General features: G+C 40.0%; 1 protein-coding gene across 1 annotated transcript in view; it reads left to right on the top strand.

The window, feature by feature from the left end:
- Positions 1–17663, top strand: part of LOC143962290 (uncharacterized) — a 315099-nt gene that overhangs the window by 201866 nt on the left and 95570 nt on the right. Inside the window, 1 exon segment of the mRNA XM_077471593.1 lies at positions 13406–14286. Coding sequence (XP_077327719.1) covers positions 13406–14286 — 881 coding nt within the window.

Here is a 17663-nt window from a genome sequence, read left to right as displayed (position 1 = left end):
TATTGTGACTGCGACATTATGGCGGACACATCGGACATTTTTGACACATTTTTGGGACCATTGTCATTTATACAGAAATCACTGATATATAAATGCAGTGATTCCTGTGTAAATGACACTGGCAGTGAAGGGTTAACCAGTGGGTGGCAGTATAGGGGTTAAGTGTTCCTAGGGGTGTTTTGCTAACTGTGGGGGGTTGGGCTTTCATTTAGTGAACACTGATCTCTGCTCCAATGACATGGAGCAGAGATCAGCATCACTAGTTGCTAGGCAGAATGGAGAAATGCTGTTTACAATGGAATTTTTCCATTCAGCCGCCCCGTGAGACGATTGCGGGTATGCCCGCGGCGATCGAGTCCGTGGGACCCGCGACCGGATTCACGGGGGTCCTGACCAGCACGCAAGCGCGCCACTGGAGGCGCACTCGCGGTGGCAGGGCGGCATTGAAGATTGGACGTACCTGTACACCAATATGCCTGCCCGTGCCATTCTGCCGACGTACATCGGCGTGCGCTGGTCGGGAACTGATTAATTCCAGTCATTTTTTTAAAGGATTTTAGAAAAGTAATTTTAGATGTGTGAATGTAGAAATATAAAATGTAGAAAAGTTGTTTAGAATGTTACTCCTAAAGGGGGTGTAATGTTCATGGGAAGTGTTACAAGCTGCTCAATAATAAAACCAAAAGCACATATATTTATGAGATAATTGCAGCACACATACTAACAATAAGCGCCGACCTTTTCAGTGCAGTGGATTGTGGTAAGACACACTTAAATAAGGCGCATGTTATTACAGCGCATATTAACAAACATTGGGGGTTATTTACGAAAGGCAAATCCACTTTGCACTGCAAGTGCACTCGGAAGTGCAGTCGCTCTCAATCTAAGGGGTAGATCTGAAATGAGGGGAAGCTCTCATCCAATTATGTGCAAGCTAAAATGCTGTTTTTTATTTTCCTTGCATGCCCCCCTCAGATCTACAGAGCCTTTACTTCCAAGTGCACTTTCAGTGCAAAGTGGATTTTCCTTTAGTAAATAATCCCCCTTGAATGGTACCTCAGTGCACCAAGGTTACACAGCTTCAATGCTCATGCTTTGCAGTGCATCACAACACATAGTTATGTACTAGCATGAGCTGTGATGTGCTGCATTGAAGGAAATGGCGCATTGTCTGGTGACAGGGCAGTTTTGTATCAGGGAGAACAGGAGCAGCTTCAACAAACTACAAGTGCATTACTATCTGTAGGACAGAGTGGGTCAATAAATTGTTTGATAAATAAAAATGTCACTACTAACACCACCTGAAAAAAAATGTTTTTTTTAAAAAACAATTGATCCAGATTGAGGTGCTGTAATAGGTAGGGCAAGATGATTGTAAAATAAAAAAAAAATCAGTTTCACAGCCAAATATTCACTGCCAGTGTATGCTGTCGCTATGTGCTGTTCTGTAACGCCAAATACAGTTTTAACACATCTCACAAGCATATTACTTAAAGCATTTGTGTATTTTTAATGCTACTCGTGATGCACAGAAAAACACCCTCACCTGACTGTACAAAATAGCCAGATTTTACTACCAGAATTCAACCTCCATTGACTGGGATTTTCCACTAAGCTTGGGTTCACTGAATTAAACCAAAACAGATCCACCTATACCTAATGGTCATCTAACTGATACTAATTTAATTTCTCTGCAGGCAGTTCCTCTGTGGATTATTATTTTATTTTATTTTTTTAATGTTTTTTATGTTTTTTTTTTTATGTTGTGCAAACCAAGATAATAGTTTGATATTAAAGTTAAATATAAATTTAGCATTACAAATGGCTGCCTAAGTAGATATTTATCTGCAGAGACAGAACAGTATGGTTACACAGCTCATGTGACTGAATCTTAATGAAGATCACAAAACATTGCTTTACTCCAGTCTCTTTTTTCATTGATAATATATGTAGAGTGTCACCTGTTGTTTATGCTAATGATGGGAGACAACGGCTATTAATTTTCAATGAAGGTACACTCCTATAGTCTTCCTTCCACATATTAGAATGTTAATTAACTTGTCCTGGCTGTGATTGTGATGGAGAGCTGAACAAAGAGAAGCTGAAAGTATCTATGTAGATTGTGAAGAAGCCTTTTGTTAAAGTGGAAGTAAACTCCCCTATCGTTTTCAGCCGAGGAAGCTGCCATCTTTGCCTCTGTTTAATCTTCAACTGCTATGGTGCTGCACGTGATTCGTTATGACACCAGCCATTGGATGGTTTGATAGTTTGGCTGAGAGCACAGCCAATGTGCAGTTAGCATTCCCGGCATGCCTTTTTTTTAACTGTTTAAATCCATGGGTTTACTTCCACTTTAAGTAGATCACACCTTTTTAACCAATGGGAAGCGAGCACATGTTACTGAATGGTGGTGAAATAAATAAAAGGTGAAGCTGGGCTCAGTCACTTACAAGAATTGCTGGTGAAGGGAACTACTAAGGAAGATGCTAGGGGGTCCTATACAACTTTATACCAGGTGGGTAAATTTTTTGTAATTGTACACTTGTACGGTTTAGATGTTTGTATATGTTTATCTATGACTATTGAACTATATGATCTATGGTGTCATTGTACATCACAGCACTTTTTTTTCTGATAGGTTTCAATAAAATAAAACCAAGTAACAGATGGAATCAAAAATTATACATTATATACTTAACATAATAGATTTTTTTTTTTAATTAGAAATTTCTATACAGCAAAATGTCATAATGTATTCATTTTTTCATATAAAAACTGAAAAGTATTAGCTCTGAAATATATTTGTGACCATTTCATTCTGATAATTTTGCTGTCTTTTAATACATTTCTTGTTTGTGTGACACCCATATATGGCATTTAACATTTGTGTGTCAATACGCATTCATGGGTTTTCAGATCAGATATTTACATCCATATACTATCAGTTTAGAATGACATAGATTCATACTGAAACTTCTGATGGTCTTGTTATGTGTTTCACAGGTAACTCAGATTTATAAGGCCCAACGGTCCTCTCAAATTTCTGTATGAATTAAAAATGCATATAAGTTCTATAGTAATAGAAACGCATGCACATGCAGACTACTTTACTTAAAGCATAGGTCCACCCTAAAAATTATTTTAACATTAATATACTCCTTTAAATCTCTTCAAAAACATTTGAAAATTTTTTTTTTTTACTCACCAGAAATGCCTGTTGCTAGGCAGTCATCCCAATCTGCCACTTCCTTCTCTAGGGAGCTCCTCGGTCTCGTCCTCCCTCACGTTGTCTCTTGGAAAATGGGGTGCGCTGTCTTCTGGGACCTGTGTGTGTTCCAGAAGGCCATTCAAAAAAGCGCTGCGCAACTCGCGCATGCACAGTAGGAAACGGGCAATGAAGCCGCAAGGCTCCACTGCCTGTTTCCCTTAGTTCAAATGGTGGCACTGGCACCCGATTCTATGGATAGATCGGCCTTTGGGGGGGGGGGGCGACATCGCAAGCTCCCTGGACATGTAAGTGTCCTTATTAAAGGTCAGCATCTACAGTTTTTGTTTTTCCGCAACTTGTGTCAAAATATAAAATATTACATGGACTCGACATGCCTCTCAGCAAATAGCTTTGGGGGTCTACTTTCTAAAATGGGGTCATTTGTGGGGAGTTTGAACTGTCCTGGCATTTTATGCACAACATTTAGAAGCTTATGTCACACATCACCCACTCTTCTAACCACTTGAAGACAAAGCCCTTTCTGACACTTTTTGTTTACATGAAAAAATATTTTTTTTGCAAGAAAATTACTTTGAACCCCCAAACAGTAAAAAACACACTTTTTTAAATTTTAATGCACTAAAAATCACTATATTGCCCAAATATTTGATGAAATAAAAAAAGATGATCTTAGGCCGAGTACATGGATATCAAACACGACATGCTTTAAAATTGCGTAGAAACGTGCAGCGGCGACAAACTACATACATTTTTAAAAGCCTTTAAACGCCTTTACAGGTGACCACTTTAGATTTACGGAGGAGGTCTAGTGCTAAAATTAGTACCCTTGATCTGACCTTTGCGGTGATACCTCACATGCATGGTACAATTGCTGTTTACATATGATGCTAGACCGACGCTTGCGTTTGACGTTGCGCATTAGCAGGGGGGAACAGGGGTGTGTTTTTTTGTTTTTTTAATTATTTATTTTGTTTTTTTATTTTATTTTTAAACTGTTCCTTTCATTTATATATTTTTTTATCATTTTTATTGTTATCTCAGGGAATGTAAATATCCCCTATAATTGCAATAGGTAGTGACAGGTACTCTTTTTTTTAAAAATTAGGGTCTATCAGACCCTAGATCTCTCCTCTGCCCTCAAAGCATCTGACCACACCAAGATCGGTGTGATAAAATGCTTTCTCAATTTTCCAATGGCGCTGTTTGCATCCCGCGAAATCTAAGTCATGAAATGCTCCTATCTTCCGGTTTCTTAGGCTATAGAAATGATTGGAGCCATTCTGGTCTCTGATCAGCTCTATGGTCAGCTGGCGGAACCACTGGCTGCATTCTCAGGTTCCCTGTTGGGACAGGAGAGCCTGAGAAAACCATGGAAGATGGTGCGGGGGGGGGGGACATTCCCTCCCACTGCTTGTAAAAGCAGTCTAGAGGCTAATTAGCCTCTTAGGCTGAGCTAGGATTGCTTTTACATGAAAGCCAATCGCTGGCTGAAAAGAATGATACCAAGATGATACCTAAACCTGCAGGCATCATTCTGGTATAAGCACTGAAAGTCCAGCAACATACAGTACCAGTACGTTGCTGGAACTGGTTGGGCATACATTGTAATTTTTTTTTCATGCAGCCTTTGGGCTGAACAAAAAAAAAGATATTGATCGGTGGGTATGCCCTCCATTAGAATACCTCCCTTCATCCACCCACTTCTAATGGTGGGCATACATGCACCATTTATATATGCCGAAGCATGGGGGCACCCTCCCACAAAAGTTAGGAGCAAATCTTTCCTCCAACCCCGCTGCCCCCATGCTTCGGCATATATGCTCTTTTTTTTAACTGTGGTGGTGAAATCACCTCCGACAGTGCTGGAGTCATGGCTTTATGTATCATGGGAGCAAACGCTGTTGCTGTCAAGATAAATAAATCCACGCTACAGCTGAATGGTGTACCTGAAAACAAAAAATGGTTAACAATTAAACATTGCAGAATAGAATACAGTACAAAGGAGCAGAACAATACAGACAGAATAGAGAGAGAGAGAACAATAAAACGACAACAATTTTTTTTTTTTTTTATTTTATTTTTTTTTGGTTTTTTATTTTTTACTTTTTTTATTTTATTTTATTTTTTTACACTTTTTTATGTAACTGTAACAGTTCTAACTGTTGTAACAGTTCCAGCAGTTTGGGTCTCTCAAAATGCGATGGCATCTTGGGAGACCCTGTGAATGTGTGCCTAGTCTGTGTAATGCTGTACCCTACTCTAAAACTCAACTAGTTCATGGTAGCGTTCAAAACATTCACCAATGCAAAGACCAGGATTGTCAGGACAGAGGGGACAATAATGACGGGTGTCACGCCTATATCCACGCTTTCTGCAGACACGACATTTTCTTTGGCGGGCTCGTTGGGTAGGGGTACGCGGGAGGACATAAGGATAATGCCTCTCATGCAGCCGGATTATGCCACGTACACACGTATCAGACTATCTGGCGGACTTAGTCTGGCGGACTTTCCGAACGAGCTACCTGCCCACACACGGCAGTTTTGCGGCGGACTAGGTCCAACGGTACGGCGTACTTTTGAAATGAACGGACTCGCCCACACACACGGAGGAAAGTCCGTTCATTTTGAGAGCGGCTCCAGGTAGCCGAGACCAGCGAAGGAAGCGTCGCTGGCCCCGTCACCTGGTATGGAGTTAAAGCGGAATTCCTACGCTGAAAAAACGTTGTGGGGGTCCCCCCCAGGTCCATATCAGACCCTTATCCAAGCACGCTACCCAGCCAGTCAGGAAAGGGGGTGGGGACGAGCAGACACTGGACTCATTTTTTTTCAAGCCCCACGAGGGGAGCCTGAGGCTCTAATTGGCTTGAAAAAAGTTGGGCTCGGGGGCGCAGAGCATTGCACCCCAAACCCACCCACTTGTGAGTTGTGACAATAGTAAATTTATATTTTATTAAAGCACCATTTTTATTACTGTACTAAAGCCTCATACACTGGATCGGACTTTGTAAAACTTTCCCATGAATTTTTGTACAAAGGCTGTCGGCCGTGAACTTGTATTGCATACACACGGCAGGACTTTTCCAGCCTACTTTCACCAAATCACGTGGCTTTTCTGCTCCTTACCGCCACCTTTGGTCAACTTCTGTATTGTTGTCTTATATTTTGTATTGATTATGAGCATGCTTGTTTGTACTTTGTACAAAAGTCCTATGGTTTTCTGTACACACGATTGGACTTTGCGCCATCTGACTTTTGTTGCCGGAAAGTTTGTCCATTCACACAGCCAACAAAAGTCTGATGAAAACTGAAAAAGTTTGTCCGATGGAGTGTACACACGATCGGATGTTGCCTTAAAATAGCTAATTTGCATGTTTGTTGTCAAAAAGTCAGATCGTGTGTAGGGGCCTTTAGAGTGGTGTTTCTATCTCCAGTGTTTCCAGAAGATTGCTTGCTGCTTCTTCTTCAAATGGGGCTGCCTTCCATAGCTGCTATTTTCCCACAAAATGATATGGACTTTTTTAAGCCATGATCTGTTTATATGTCATGTTTGCATGTGTCACCTTGTACATGTAGTCTTCTTTTTTGAAGAATTAGATTGGTGGTCAACAGAGTGTGGGAATTAGCGCTCACTCCATCTATCTATAAGAAAAAAAGTCAATTTAACCGTTTATAGTTTCCCAGCCACTGGGTCACAAGTTCTGTTGATGAAAACAAAATTTGTGGTGCCCTGTGCTGTTACTCTGAGTTTAGCTGGGAAAAGTATAGAATAGGGAAATTCCAACTGCCTAAATTGCCACTTCACCTCAATAAATCCCGCCCTTTGGCGCTGCACTGCTACTGAGAAATCTGGAAAAAAGCTTATTGTTGAACAGTTCATCCGTATCTCTGAAAGTTGCCTAGCTCTCTGAAGGATAATATCCCAATCTTTGTAATTGATAATTTTCAAAATCAAAGTCCTAGGTGGTCCCCTCGCATTTTTCTATAAATTCAGTAGGAGTATTTGCCTCTACCCATTCTGGGAGTCCTACTATTCTAATATTATTACGGCGGAGATGTTTCTCCATATCTTCCAATCAGGAGTCATGTGTAGATAATTGCTGCAAAACCTTTTTTACTGTTTTATTTAAAGAATCTTTAACTGTGCTTATTCTCTTCTCGGCAGCTGTCATTCTCTCCTTAAAAATTTGCATATCTTTTCTGACTGAAGTTATATCCTCCCTCATTCCTTCCAAATTATGGTAAAGTATATTCACATAACTGTTGCATGTAGTAATAGCTTTCAATATATCTATGAGCGTAATTACATGCTCTGACCCTAAAGTATTCAATATATTTGAGGATTTGGGAGATTTATCCAACAGGGCTTTCTCTGGAGTTTTTAATATATGCTGCTCAAAAAGGAGGAAAAAAAGCTGATACCACCTAGATACTCGTTAAAAGAAAAATTCACGATAAACCCCCATCCATTAATTGGCTTATAATATAGCTATAACATGCTTAAAAGCTGAAAGCAGTCCAAAAGCAAGCCGGGTAAGTCACTTTATGAAAATACAGCCTGAAATAAACTGTTAATCAGCCAATATGTTAAGCTGCACATATATCTAGCAGGCAATTCATAAAGCAATCATGTAATACAGCAGGTTTATGTGTAGGATAAGTAACTAATATAACAGGCAGCAGCCAGTATAGGAAGGAGAGAATAGCAATGATGATGATAGCAGCAGCCAGTGTTTTTTCTTTTTTTATAGCCAAAAGCTGATGATTAATAAACAGCAGTTATCAAAAAGCAACGCGTAGATCAAACAGTCACTATAATTTTTAAATTTAAAATTAGCTACGGTCAAATTTGCCATAGAGTGTGTCCTGGGGTATCAGAGATCCTAAAATATCAGGGGGGCCATAATATGGCCACAAGGGTCTGCTCAGTCACTTAATGTCATTTAAATACCTACTGTGGAGTCTGTTTGAAGATACCAGGAAGGATTCTCAAACCGAGGATCCAGGAATTTATCGTGAAGATGTAGGGAAGATGTAAGGATACCATTAAGGAAAACTACTCATATGCTACTTGTTCCGCTGGTTTATCAGACACTTCCTCCAAGATCCACAGCTTAGTCATGTCCAGGGAGTAGACAAGACAGGACACACTGAAGAGCAACAGATACTGCTGCAAATGTGACACCGCCAACAAACTTCAGTGAGCCAGCTGACAACCCAGCAATGTGAGGAGGGGGGATTCACCGAAGCAAAGCCAGTGCTCAGAGCCGAGCATTCAGATACAAAAACGGTACCGGAGGTCACAACGCCCCAAGATGTGCTACTTTGGGGGATTTGTTTAATTTCTGTGTATCACCTTGCTATGTTAAAATTGTCTTGCTGCTGGACTGTTTTACACTGCTGTGTCATCTGCTTTCTCTTAATTCTTGCAATAAAACACTTCCTTGTATTCTTTTTCTCTAGTACAAATCAGCCAATTATCCCTTAATAAAATGTATTGCTGCTGGGCAAGTGTACACTGCTGTATCATCTGCAGCCTTTAAATTGTTATTGAGAGTTTGATATAAATTGTCTAGGGACAGGGCAGTTTTGTATCCGGGAGAACAGGGGAAACATCAACAAACTAAAGTTAAACCTCCATCTGCCAGACAAAATAGGTCTATTGTTTGATGAATAAACATGTCACTACTAACTGAAAAAAAGAAACCTTTAAACAGAAATGATTCATATTGAGATGCTGTAATATGTAGGGCAAGCTGATTGTAAAAGAAAAAAAAATACTATTCCACAGCCAAATATTCACTGCCAGTACTGTTCTGTAACATCACATACAGCTTTAAGGCACCTCACAAGCATATTACTTAAGGTATTCCTATATTTTAAATACTGCATGTGATGCACAGAAAAAGACCCTCACCTGACTGTATGGTATTTTTTCTGCATTGGTGCATGTTCCTCATGGTTATGCCCAGTTTGCCATTGCCTTTTTTAGAGTAGTTTGCCTATTTGTTCCACAGATAGCCAGATTCACCTTCCATTGGCTGGGATTTGCCACTAGGGTTGGGTTCAATGAACTGAACCAAGACAGATCCCCCTATACCAAATGGCCAGCTAACTGATACTAATTTCATTTATCTGCAGGCAGTTCCTCTGTGAATTATTATTTTGTTACTCAAAGAGAGCTGATAGTTTGATATTCATTTTAAATATAAACTTAGCACTATAAATGTCTGCCTAAGTAGACATTTATCTGTAGACAGAACAGTATGGTTACACAGCTCATGGGGTCATGTGACTGAATTTTAATGAAGATCACAAAATATTGCTTTACTATCTCCAGTATCTTTTGTCATTGATAATTTATGTAGAGTGTCACCTGTTGTTTATGCTAATGATGGGTGACGACGGCCATTCATTTTCAATGAAGGTACACTCCTATAGTCTTCCTCCACATATTAGAATGTTAATGAACTTGTCCTGGCTGTGACTGCAATGGAGAGCTGAAACAAAGAAAAGATGAAACTATCTGTGAAGATGTCTTTTGTGAAGTAGATCACACCTTTTTTAACCAATGAGAAGTGAGCACATGTTACTGAATGGCAGTGAAATAAATAAAAGGTGAATCTGGGCTCAGTCACTTACAAGAATTGATGGTGAAGGGAACTACTGAGGAAGGGATCCTATACTACTTTATGCCAGGTGGGTAAAATTTTTATGATTGTAGACTTGTACGGTTTAGATGATTGTATATATTAATCTATGAACTATGATCCATGGTGTCAGCAAGTGGACTACATTGCAGCACTTTTATTGTGCTGGGTTTCAATACCAAAAAAATCCAAGCAACAGATGCAATCAGAAATTATACAGTATATACTTCACATAGTAAGATTTTTATTTTTAAATTAGGAGTTTCTATACAACAAAATGTCATAACATATGTATTTTTTTCATATTAAAACTGAAAAGTATTAACTCTTTAAATATATTTGTGACCATTTCATGTTGATCATTTTGCTGTCTTTTGATACATTTCTTGTTTGTGAGACACCCAAATATTACATTTAACATTTGTGCATCAATAAGCATTCATTGGGTTTTCTGATCAGATATATTTATATCCATATACCATCATTTTATAATGACATTTAATTATACTGGAACTTGTGACGGTTTTGTTAGGTGTTTCACAGATATCTATGATTTATAAGGACCAGCAGTCTTCTCGAATTTCTGTACAAATGAAAAATGCATATAAGTTCTATAGTAATAGAAATGCATTACATGCATGCCAATTTACTACATTTGTTTCAGGTGATTGTAGCTTAGAATGTTCACACAATAAATTGCCAGTCATGTGTAGAAGAAATACGTGAACATAATATGATTATTAAGCACTTGCATCCCCAGGATTATTTATCCCTATTTGAGTGTTTTTTTTTTTTTAGTTTTTTTTTTTAATATTGGTGGTGTATCATTCCAAACATTTTATCCCATAGCAGTATTAAACCCAAAAGAAAACATTTTTTGTATTGCAGCTTACCAATTCGCCGATGTGATGGCTGAATTTGTTTTCTTTTTTACTTGCTTTCTTCTATTTTCATTTGGTGATCCAGCCAGTAAGGCCGCGTACACACGCGGGGACTGTTCGGCCAACTTTGTCCGCTGAACAGTGTTTCGGCGGACAGTCCGCCCGTGTGTGGGCTTTCAGCGGACAGTTTCAGCGAACAGTCCGCTGAACAAGGTTTTTCGGAAATTCCGAAAAACTGTCCGCTGAAACTTTGTTTCAGCGAACAGTCCCCTTGTGTGTAGGCTTGTTCGACAAACTAAGTTCCGCGCATGCTCAGAAAGGATTTACACACCGAAAGTTATAATGCAGTGTATAGGACGTCGTATTTTTCGTCCCGTCGTACGTGCCGTTCACGTCATCGCGCACGGTTTCAGCAAACTGTTCGTCCGTCGTGTGTGGCCATGTCCGTCCATGCTAATTTTTAGCGGACTGTTTGCCGAAACTGTTTGACGGACAAAGTTGGCCGAACAGTCCCCGCGTGTGTACGCGGCCTTAGTCTAATCTTTTTCAAAAGAACAAGCTCTCTTGCAGTTACAGGGATGAGGCAAACAATTTAAAACTGGCAGATGTGCTTACAATAGTTTTATTTTATTTTATTTATATTAAAACTTTATTCCAAAAGAAAAAAAAAAACTGTTTGCTGTAGCTGATTATAAAGTATACGCTGGAGTTTGACATCAGTTTGTTAGTGTATATTTGTGTATATTTGTGTGGCCATCAGTGTTAATTTTGGCAGCAAATTCAATTTCGTTTTAGTCTTAAGCCGCATACACATGGGCGGACTGTATGTCCAACTTAGTCCGTCAGACAATCCGACGGACAGTCCGTCATACTTTCGAATGAACGGACTTGACCACACACGGCAGTTTTTGAGCGGACTAATACGGCGTACTAAGTCCGCCATACTATCCGCCATACTTTTGAAATGAACGGACTCGCCCACACACTCGGAGAAAAGTCCGCTCATTTCGAGCGCGTCTCCAGGTAGGCGGGGCCCGCGAAGGAGACGTCGCTGGCCCCGCCGCCTGGTATGGACTTAAAAGGGAACCCCAAAGCCGAAAAAAATCGGCGTGGGGGTCCCCCCCAAGTCCACAACAGACCCTTGTCCGAGCACGCTACCCGGCCGGCCAGGAAAGGGGGGCGAGCGAGCGCCCCCCCCCCTCCTGAGCCGTACCAGGCCGCGTGCCCTCAACATGGGGGGGTGCCTTGGGGAAGGGGGGGCCGCGTGGCCCCCCCACCCCAAAGCACCTTGTCCCCATGTTGATGAGGACAAGGGCCTCTTCCCGACAACCCTGGCCGTTGGTTGTCGGGGTCTGCGGGCGGGGGGCTTATCGGAATCCGGGAGCCCCCGGATACCGGCCCCCCACCCTATGTGAATGAGTATGGGGTACAATGTACCCCTACCCATTCACCTGTCATGTGGAAATCACTCAGTCTTTTAGTCATCCTGTCCATATATATATATATATATACACATACTATATTGTCACAAGTATTGGGATGCATGCCTTTACATGCACATGAACCTTAATGGCACCCCAGACTTAGTCCGTAGGATTCAATACTGAGTTGGCCCACCCTTTGCAGCTACAAGAGCTTTAACTCTTCTGGGAAGGTTGTTCACGAGGGTTAGGAGTGTGTCTATGGGAATGTTTGACCATTCATCCTGAAGCATATTTGTGCACTGGTGCACAGTCATGTTGGAACAGGAAGGGGCCATCCTCAAACTGTTCCAACAAAGGAGCATGAGGTCATCAAAAATTGTTTTGTTTGATGACGCCTTAAGAGTTATCTTCACTGGGATGAAGCAGCCAAGACCAACCCCTGAAAAACAACTCCCCACCATAATCTCCCATTCACCAAATAATTTGTACCAGTGCAGAAAGAAAGGTCCATAAAGACATAGATGAGCAGGTTTGGGGTGGAGGAACTTGACTGACCCGCACAGAGTCCTGAGCTCAACCCGATAGAACACTTTTGGGATACATTAGAGTTGAGATTGCGAGGCCTTCTTATCCAGCATCAGTACCTGACCTCACAAATGCGCTTCTGGAGGAATGATCGAACATTCCCATAGACACACTCCTAAACTTTGTGGACAGCTTTCCTAGAAGATTTGAAGCTGTTATAGCTGCAAAGGATAGGCCAACTCAATATTGACCCCCACAGACTAAGACTGGGATGCCATTAAAGTTCATGTGTGTGTAAAGGCAGGTGTCTCAATAATTTTGCCAATATAGTGTATATAAATTTGCACTCTGATTGGAAAACAATCAATTCTGGTTTAGAATTCCATAATGTTATTATCAAATTGATATTAATCTGTAATCAATATTTGTTCCATAACAACTTATTTTCATATTCCTATAGATCTTAATCAGCACAATATAATCCATGAGAAATCCTTCAGCAAAGCTCAGTAATCATCAGCGCATTAACACAGGAGAGAGGAATTTTTCAATACTCAGAATTTAACAAGTGCTTTTCAGAGAAGACATTTCTTTGCTACCAGAAGAAAATCCATAAAGGGAAAACATGTTTAAATGTTTGAAATGTCATAAGAATTTCTCAAAAAATGCACAATTTATTATACACATGAGGAGTCACACAGGAGAGAAGCCCTTTGGATGCTCAGAATGTGATAAGTGTTTCTCAGAAAAGGGAAGTCTTACTAAACACCAGAGAATACACACAGGAGAGAAACCATATAGATGTTCAGAATGTACTGAGAGCTTCTCACAATCCTCATCTCTTTCTTACCACCAGAAGAAGATTCACCAAGGAGAAAATACATTTAAATGCACAGAATGTGACATGTGTTTCTATATGAAGTCACATCTTATTGTTCATCAAAGGAGCCACACAGGAGAGAAGCCATTCAGATGTTCAGAATGTGATAAATGTTTTTCTGAAAAAGCTACACTTAAGAAACACCAAAGGATTCACACTGGAGAAAGAGCATTTATGTGCTCAGAATGTGACCAATGCTTTAAACAAAGTACTCATCTTATGCAACACAAGAAGATTCACACAGGAGAGAAGCCATTTAGATGTTCAGAATGTGACAAATGCTTTGTGCAAAAATTTTATCTTGTGCAACACCAAAGAGTTCACACAGGAGAGAAGCCATATCAATGTCCAGAATGTGACAAATGTTTTGTGCAAAAAATTTATCTTACTCAACACCAAAAAGTTCACACAGGAGAGAAGCCGTACAGATGTTCAGAATGTGAGAAATGCTTTGTGCAAAAATCAAATCTTACTCAGCACCAAAAAGTTCACACAGGAGAGAAGCCATATAGATGTTCAGAATGTGACAAGTGCTTTGTGGAAACGAGGTTTCTTGTTATGCACCAGAGGGTTCACACAGGAGAAAAACCATTTAAATGTTTGGAGTGTGACAAGTGTTTTAATCAAAAGAAATCTCTTACTCAACACCAGAGGGCCCACACAGGAGAAACACCATATAGATGTTTGGAATGTGACAAGTGTTTTACACGAAAGATAATTCTTACTCAACACCAGAGGATTCACAAAAGAAAATAAGCCAATTCAATTAGTTAAATATGAATGTTATAAATATTTCAGATGTTGTATATATCTGCTTAAAGCTGATGTCCAGCTTTTATTGAATTAAAATATGTTATTTGGAGCAAGCTGGTCCAAACAAATGATTAATTTCACTAAGATATGCATCAGCACTGCTCAACCACTCACAGGCAGCTTTGTATTTTCTGAATGAATGCAAAGCTTCCTCTGACTGAGGCAGAAAATTAGATGTTCCACGCCCACCTTTCCACCTCAGTCAATCAGAGGAAGCTTCGCTTTCCTTCAGAAAATGCAAAGCTTCCTGTGTATGGCTGAGAAGCTTTTGTTCTTGGTGTGGGACAGGAAGATCCCATCTCTTTGCCAGAACACAGCACTTTATACTGTATGTAGCTGAGGCTATATATAGCTTATACAGCGCTAAAAGCAGCTGCGTGTCTTGGTGATCAAAATAGTTTGTTACACCAGGTTTGTCCAAACAAATGATTTAAATAACACTAAAAGTAGGAGGGTACCTTTAAATACAACATGGACCACAAAAGAGAGAATCACATTGAAGAATGTAAACATGGAAAAGGGCGCCTCTGAGTATATATCACAAAACAATTTATTAAAACAACAATATCCACTCACATGAAAGAAAGAGGAGTTGCATTCAAGTCCATCATCTGGGCTCAGGAGATGGTGTGGGACTGCAGGTCACAGCAGATCCTGTATAGCTGGCACTACATCATATCCTGGCAGGAAAGGGTGGAAATGGCTGAGCACAGTGCAGTGCAGTCTCCTTCAGTGTTTCCAGCTAAAAATGCCTATCACAGACCGGTGGAGTAATGAGAGTCCATCTGATGAGGATAGGGGTTCCAGTGAGGGGAGGATGGACGTCAGTAAGGGTGGCTGAGCCACGCTGTGTCTCTACAGTGTTCATTCCGCCTCTATGGTGTGGAGAGAGACACATGGCCGTGTATCCAGATCGAAAATGAGGCTTGGGGAGCAAACACAGGACGGCGCCCAGCTGTGACATCATTAGCATGCAACGAGTTTCAGAACAAGCTGGCTATAGGTGCATTCCTTTCTCAAGAATCATGCCCTCCCCCACCCAAAGTTAATCAGACCTGTACGGAAATTCCGAAAGACTTAGTTCGCCAGACTGTCCGCTGAAAAAGTCTGCTGAAGCCCACACACGAGCGGATTGTCCGCTGAAACACGTTTCAGCGGACTAAGTTGGACGGACAATCCTCTCGTGTGTACGCGGCCTAAGAGAGCATGCAAGCTTGTATTCATATAGCAAGGGAGCAGTGAAAGTTTAGCACCCTACTATTTGTATACCAGCCCTCATGTCCTGCAGCTTCAGGGGTTGCTTAGAGAGGAGTAAACAGAAATAGGTTGAAATAAGCCTTTTAGGGAAAAAATCACCCAACCTGTTCCAAAGATTTCAAGTTTTGATGAGTCTTTCACCCCTTCCACACCATGCACGTTAAATGTATGAAATGGACACCTCAAAACCTCTAATGTCAGACACAAAAATTATAATTTATGGTAAAATGCTACATAATATGGCCAATCACCTGTAAAGCAGCTAAATATCCATTATGATGTCACTTTAGAAAATATTGTATCTCCTGTGTAGGGAAAAAGGATATTAGATACGGGATAAGAGAGATATGAAATGTTTGGACCCTTTCATATTGATGCTATTCGGGGTAATGTAGAAACAGAACTCTAACAAAGACCTTACAAAAAAAGTTGAACATTATTTGCAAAATGTTAGCTATAAAGTTGTTATAGTTGTTCAAAAGGGCCCTAGAAAATGCAACACAAACTTTACACTTTCTCAGTGGGTGCCCTTTAAGAAGAGAGATTAATATCTTAAACTAGTAAAAGTTGCATAAAGCAGATTATAAAATATGGATAAAACAAGAGAAATACAACACCATAGTATAAAGTTAATCAATATATAGTAAAATACAATTCCTTTGTCTCGGTGATCTTTTGGATTTACATTTTCTTTATTTAGAGGGTCTGTTTGTGCGCCTTGCATAAAGAATACATCAACAACAAGAATACAAGTATATTTGTAGAATGGGTGAACCTCATTCACACACACTGTGATTTTCTGCATCATAACTTCATTGCATTTAGTGAGATGTACATAGTTTAAAAGGGGTCATAACATGTAAACAATGCTATTCATTATACTTGTATCTAGAGACATTTCTATACCATAATAAATACTGACGAATTTGACATTTTTTGTATTTAATTACAGTCAATTGAGAAAGGCTTTTCATAGGATGTAGAAAGGTGTGTAATGTTCATTAACCACTTAAAGTGGTTGTAAACCCTTACAAACCACTTTGACCTACAGGTAAGCCTAGATTAAGGCTTACCTGTAGGTCCAAGAAATATCTCCTAAACCTACACGGTTTAGAAGATATTTGCTGAAAGACAGGCACCTGAGCGCGCCGCTGTCAACGGCGATATGCATGCGTGGGAGTGACGTCATCGCGGCTTCGCCGAATGACAGCAGTGAGACCCACCGAGAAGATGGATGCTCTGGACTACAGGGGACAGCGGTGACTTCGCTGGCTCCTGTGTCAGGTAAGTGACACATAATGGGCTACTATGCGATGAATAGTAGTCCATTATGCTTTACCTTTGCAGGGAATCAAAGAGGAAGTAAACTCAGGGTTTACTTCCTCTTTAAGGACCAGGCCTCTTTTTCAGACTCTGTGTTTAAACGTTTAAAACTGTTCTTTTTGCTAGAAAATTACTTAGAACCCCAAACATTATATATTGTTTTTTTCTAACACCCTAGAGAATAAAATGAGGGTCATTGAAATACTTTTTTTCACACCGTATTTGCGCAGCGATCTTACAAGCACACCTTTTTTGGAAAAATAAAATCACTTTTTTGAATAAAAAAATAAGACAGCAGTAAAATTAACCCAATTATTTTTTTTTATATATTGTGAAAGATAATGTTATGCCGAGTAAATTTATACCCAACATGTCATGCTTCAAAATTGTGCCCGCTCATGGAATGGCGTCAAACCTTTACCCTCAAAATTCTCCATAAGCGACATTTAAAAAATTCTACAGGTTGCATGTTTTGCATTACAGAGGAGGTCTATGGCTAGAATTATTGTTCTCGCGTCTGTGCGTGAGCTTGTTGGGACGGGGTATTTTACTTGATTTTATTTATTTTTACACTGTTTTAAAAAAAATGGATCACTTTTATTCCTATTACAAGGAATGTAAACTTCCCTTGTAATAGAAAAAAGCATGACAGGTCCTCTTAAATATGAGATCTGGGGTCAAA

This window comes from Lithobates pipiens, unplaced genomic scaffold (assembly GCF_037356315.1).
Source record: "Lithobates pipiens isolate NorthernLeopardFrog02 unplaced genomic scaffold, aLitPip1_a1.2 Scaffold_8, whole genome shotgun sequence".
Classification (NCBI taxonomy): domain Eukaryota; kingdom Metazoa; phylum Chordata; class Amphibia; order Anura; family Ranidae; genus Lithobates; species Lithobates pipiens.
This window is presented reverse-complemented; position numbering and strand designations above follow the sequence as displayed.